The sequence below is a fragment of the Parus major genome, chromosome 23 (assembly GCF_001522545.3).
Source record: "Parus major isolate Abel chromosome 23, Parus_major1.1, whole genome shotgun sequence".
Taxonomy (NCBI): domain Eukaryota; kingdom Metazoa; phylum Chordata; class Aves; order Passeriformes; family Paridae; genus Parus; species Parus major.
In genome coordinates, this window is record NC_031791.1 from 5,735,741 (window position 1) to 5,739,618 (window position 3,878).

The 3,878-nt window shown below is 57.3% G+C and overlaps 1 protein-coding gene across 1 annotated transcript in view; it reads left to right on the plus strand.

Moving 5' to 3' along the window:
• NKAIN1 (sodium/potassium transporting ATPase interacting 1) overlaps positions 1–3,878 on the plus strand; it is a 21,889-nt gene that overhangs the window by 15,915 nt on the left and 2,096 nt on the right. The window contains exons 2-3 of the mRNA XM_015649067.3: positions 2,819–2,956; positions 3,794–3,874. Of these exons, the coding sequence (XP_015504553.1) occupies positions 2,819–2,956; positions 3,794–3,874 (219 nt within the window). The remainder of the gene's footprint in view (positions 1–2,818; positions 2,957–3,793; positions 3,875–3,878) is intronic.

A 3,878-nucleotide genomic window follows, 5' to 3' on the forward strand; every position in this document is an offset into this window, starting at 1 on the left:
CGAGTGTCCCCTCCTGGCACTGTCCCCACCCCGAGTGTCCCCTCCTGGCACCGTCCCCACCCCGAGTGTCCCCTCCTGGCACTGTCCCGACCACGAGTGTCCCCTCCTGGCACTGTCCCGACCATGAGTGTCCCCTCCTGGCACCGTCATCCCCACGAGTGTCCCCTCCTGTCACGGTGCTCCCCTCACCCGCCGATGGAGCTCGCTCTGCCCTGCCTCAGTTTCCCGTGTAAATCCCTGCGGGCAGCGCTCTGGAGCGAGCGGGACGCGGTGCCCGCCCCCGGTAATTGATGTGATTTGCTGCAAAGAGAACTTTCGGGGCCGATCGATGAGCTCGTGAGTGTTTAATTAAGAGGGAGCCCTAAAACTCGTTGCATTGATCAGCCGCGGGTTTATCTTAATTAGCAGCGGGACGGCGTTTGCATGGCAGAGCGGCTGGAGAGGGGAGGGGGGAGCGTCCACGGGGCCGGGGGTGCCCTGAGCACCGGGAATTCCCGTTCCAGGAGCTGCACGGCCTAGGGAGGATGCTCTGAGCCCCACGGAACAGTTTTGGGGTGTCGGATGAGGCTGGGAAGTTCTGGGAGGGCCAGGGCTGCGGTCTCTGAAGGGCGGGGTGTCCTGAAGGTCCCTCCCGGTGACATTGGATCCCCAAAGGACCGGGCCGATGCCCCGGGGGCTGGAGCAGAGCTCTGAGCTGAGCCCCACAATCCCCGTGCAGGGGACACCACACCCGGAGTCTCCCGCTGGAGATCGTGCCTCAGTTTCCCCAGCGGTGAAAGGCGTGGGGCTGGCCCTGGGACACCCCAGGATGTCCTTGGGAGGTCCTTGGGACACCCCAGGATGTCCTTGGGATGTCCTTGGGATGTCCCTGGGATGTTCTTGGGACGCCCTTGGGACACCCCAGGATGCCCTTGGGACACCCCTGGGATGCCCACGGGATACCCCTGGGACACCCTTGGGATGCCCCTGGGATGTCCTTGGGATGTTCTTGGGACGCCCTTGGGACACCCCAGGATGCCCTTGGGATGTCCCTGGGATGTCCTTAGGATGTCCTTGGGATGTCCCTGGGATGTCCCTGGGATGTCCTTGGGACACCCCTGGGATGCCCTTGGTGACCAGTGGGAGCTGTGGAGCTGCAGCCACGCTGCCTCTGCGCTGTCCCCGTCCAGCTGCATCCCACCAGGATGGAACAAACCAAGCTCTGCTCTTCCCACGGAGGGAAAAGCTGGAATAATGCTGGACCTGCTGGGGGGATCCAGCAGAGCAATTCCCAGTCCAGGGCAATTAGCAGCCTCTGCTCATCCGTGGGGAAACAGGATCGTTTATCCCCAGTTTTGTCTCTTGAGGATGGAGAAGGGTTTGGTTCAAGCAGGGCCTGCCCAGCTTCTCCTCCTCCAGGCCATCCCGGCTGGAATTGAGGAGCCACACGGGTGTGGTGCTGCACTCCAGCTCCATGGATGCCCTGAGAGGCTTCTCCCAGCCCCATCCCTCAGCTTGGAGCGTCCCTGGTACCCAAAACTCCCCTCAGCTCCCTCTGAGCAGCTCTGCCGACAGCCCCCAGATGGATGGGTGGCCATAAAAGCCCGAGCACGGCGCTCCCTGTATCATTTATTATTTACATTCCTCAATTTAGGAGATTTACAGCCCGGCTGTGAGTATTTCCAGAGGCTGTTTCCTCAGAGAGTTTAAACAGCAGGGAAGTGAATCAAGTCTCAGTGCAAACAGCCTTGTCCCGGCCCCACGGATCCAGGGGCTGCTGCTCCACGGATTTCCATTGCCTTTAATCGAAATCGGGGTCCTGCTGGCACTGATCCAGCAGGTCCCACCCCAGGGAGAGGGTGGGAGATGGGAAATCAATCCCAGGGTGGAGCTGGGCTAAAATCGGTGGGAATTGGAGCCCTCACAAAGGAGATTTCACGAGTACTTGGAGTTTTATGGCTGGGGAAACTGAGGCACAGCTGGTGGATTCACATCCTCGGGAAAAACTCAGGCAGGGGCTTTCCCACCTCATTAATTCCCCCAATAATTAGGGGGGGATGCTGCCTGGGACCCCCATGGCTTCTCCCCTGACTCCAGATCCCTTTGGGAGCTGCTGGTGAATGGAGGGGGGATGCAAAGCCCTTTCTTCCTGAGGTTTTCAGGGTAAACTCCCCCTTTCTCCAGCAGGAAACTGGGGAGTGGGGCTGTGGGGAGGATGGGGGGCCTCAGCTCTCAGGGTGAATCTGGGGCACCTCAAAGAGCCACAGGACAGGGCTGAGTAAGACAAATGGAAAGAAATTCGGGGTTTCCAGCTGCTGCCGACCTGTCCCTGCACCCTCAAGTTCCCTAAAACTTCCTTAGAAGTTCCCTAAATATTATGGACTCATCCAAAATCCCCATTTTTTGACTTAAATCCGTCGCTGAATATTCCAGAGCCCCCACCTCGCCTTTGCTCGCCCGTTCCTCGGGGCTAATCCTGTAATTAAGGGTAATGGAGCCAGAAATCAGCGCTGGGATCAGGGCGGGATCCTGGCAGGGGGATTTATCATGGGTTACAAATGGTGATCCCGAGATCCAGAGAGGATGGGCAGGAAATCAAACTCCGGGAGCTGGAGGCTTTTCCCATCATAAATCATCCTCCGGGATGGCCGAGCGATGGGGAAACTGAGGCACGGAGGGTGATGTGGGGTTACACCTCCTCGCGTTCCGCTTTTTGCTCCCAATGTCCCCGGTAACCCCTGTCCTGGTGGCGGCTGCACCTCACGGGCATTCCAGCCCATTATCCAGGGAATTCCCGGCATTTTCCAGCCGCATTTTCCCTTCCCCTGCTCTGTTCCAGGTCGCGGCGCTGGAGAGGCAGATCTTTGATTTCCTGGGATACCAGTGGGCCCCCATCCTGGCCAACTTCCTGCACATCATGGCCGTGATTTTGGGGATTTTTGGGACGATCCAGTACAGATCCAGATACCTCATGATGGTGGGTACCGCCCTGGGGGCGCACGGGGGGCTCAGCCCGGGGACAGAGGAGCGGCGGCTGCTCCATCCCTGCAAGTGCCCAAGGCCGGGAGCGGCACCGTGGCAGGTTCAGGATGAGCTCTAAGGTCTCTCCCACCCCAAAACTGTGATTTTGTGTTTCCACGAGCACCCCAAAACTGTGATTTTATGATTTCACCAGCACCCCAAAGCTGTGGTTTTATGATTCCACCAGCAGCCCAAAATTGTGATTTTATGTTTCCATGAGCACCCCAAAGCTGTGGTTTTATGATTCCACGATCACCCCAAAGCTGTGGTTTTGTGTTTCCACTATCACCCCAAACCTGTGGTTTTATGTTTCCATGAGCACCCCAAAGCTGTGGTTTTGTGTTTCCATGAGCACCCCAAAGCTGTGATTTTATGATTCCACCAGCACCCCAAAGCTGTGATTTTAGGACTCCACGAGCCCCCCAAAGCGGTGGTTTTGTGTTTCCATGAGTGTCCCAAAGCTGTGGTTTTGTTTCCACGAGCCCCCCAAAGCTGTGGTTTTGTGTTTCCATGAGTGTCCCAAATCTGTGGTTTTATAATTCCATGAGCCCCCAAAGCTGTGGTTTTATAATTCCATGAGCCCCCCAAAGCTGTGATTTTAGGACTCCATGAGCCCCCCAAATCTGTGGTTTTGTGTTTCCATGAGTGTCCCAAAGCTGTGGTTTTATAATTCCATGAGCCCCCCAAAGCTGTGGTTTTGTGTTTCCATGAGCCCCCCAAAGCTGTGGTTTTGTGTTTCCACGAGCCCCCCAAAGCTGTGGTTTTGTGTTCCATGCGCTGTCTCCTCTCGCAGTACGCCGTGTGGTTGGTGCTGTGGGTCGGCTGGAACGCCTTCATCATCTGCTTCTACCTGGAGGTCGGGCGCTTGTCACAGGTAC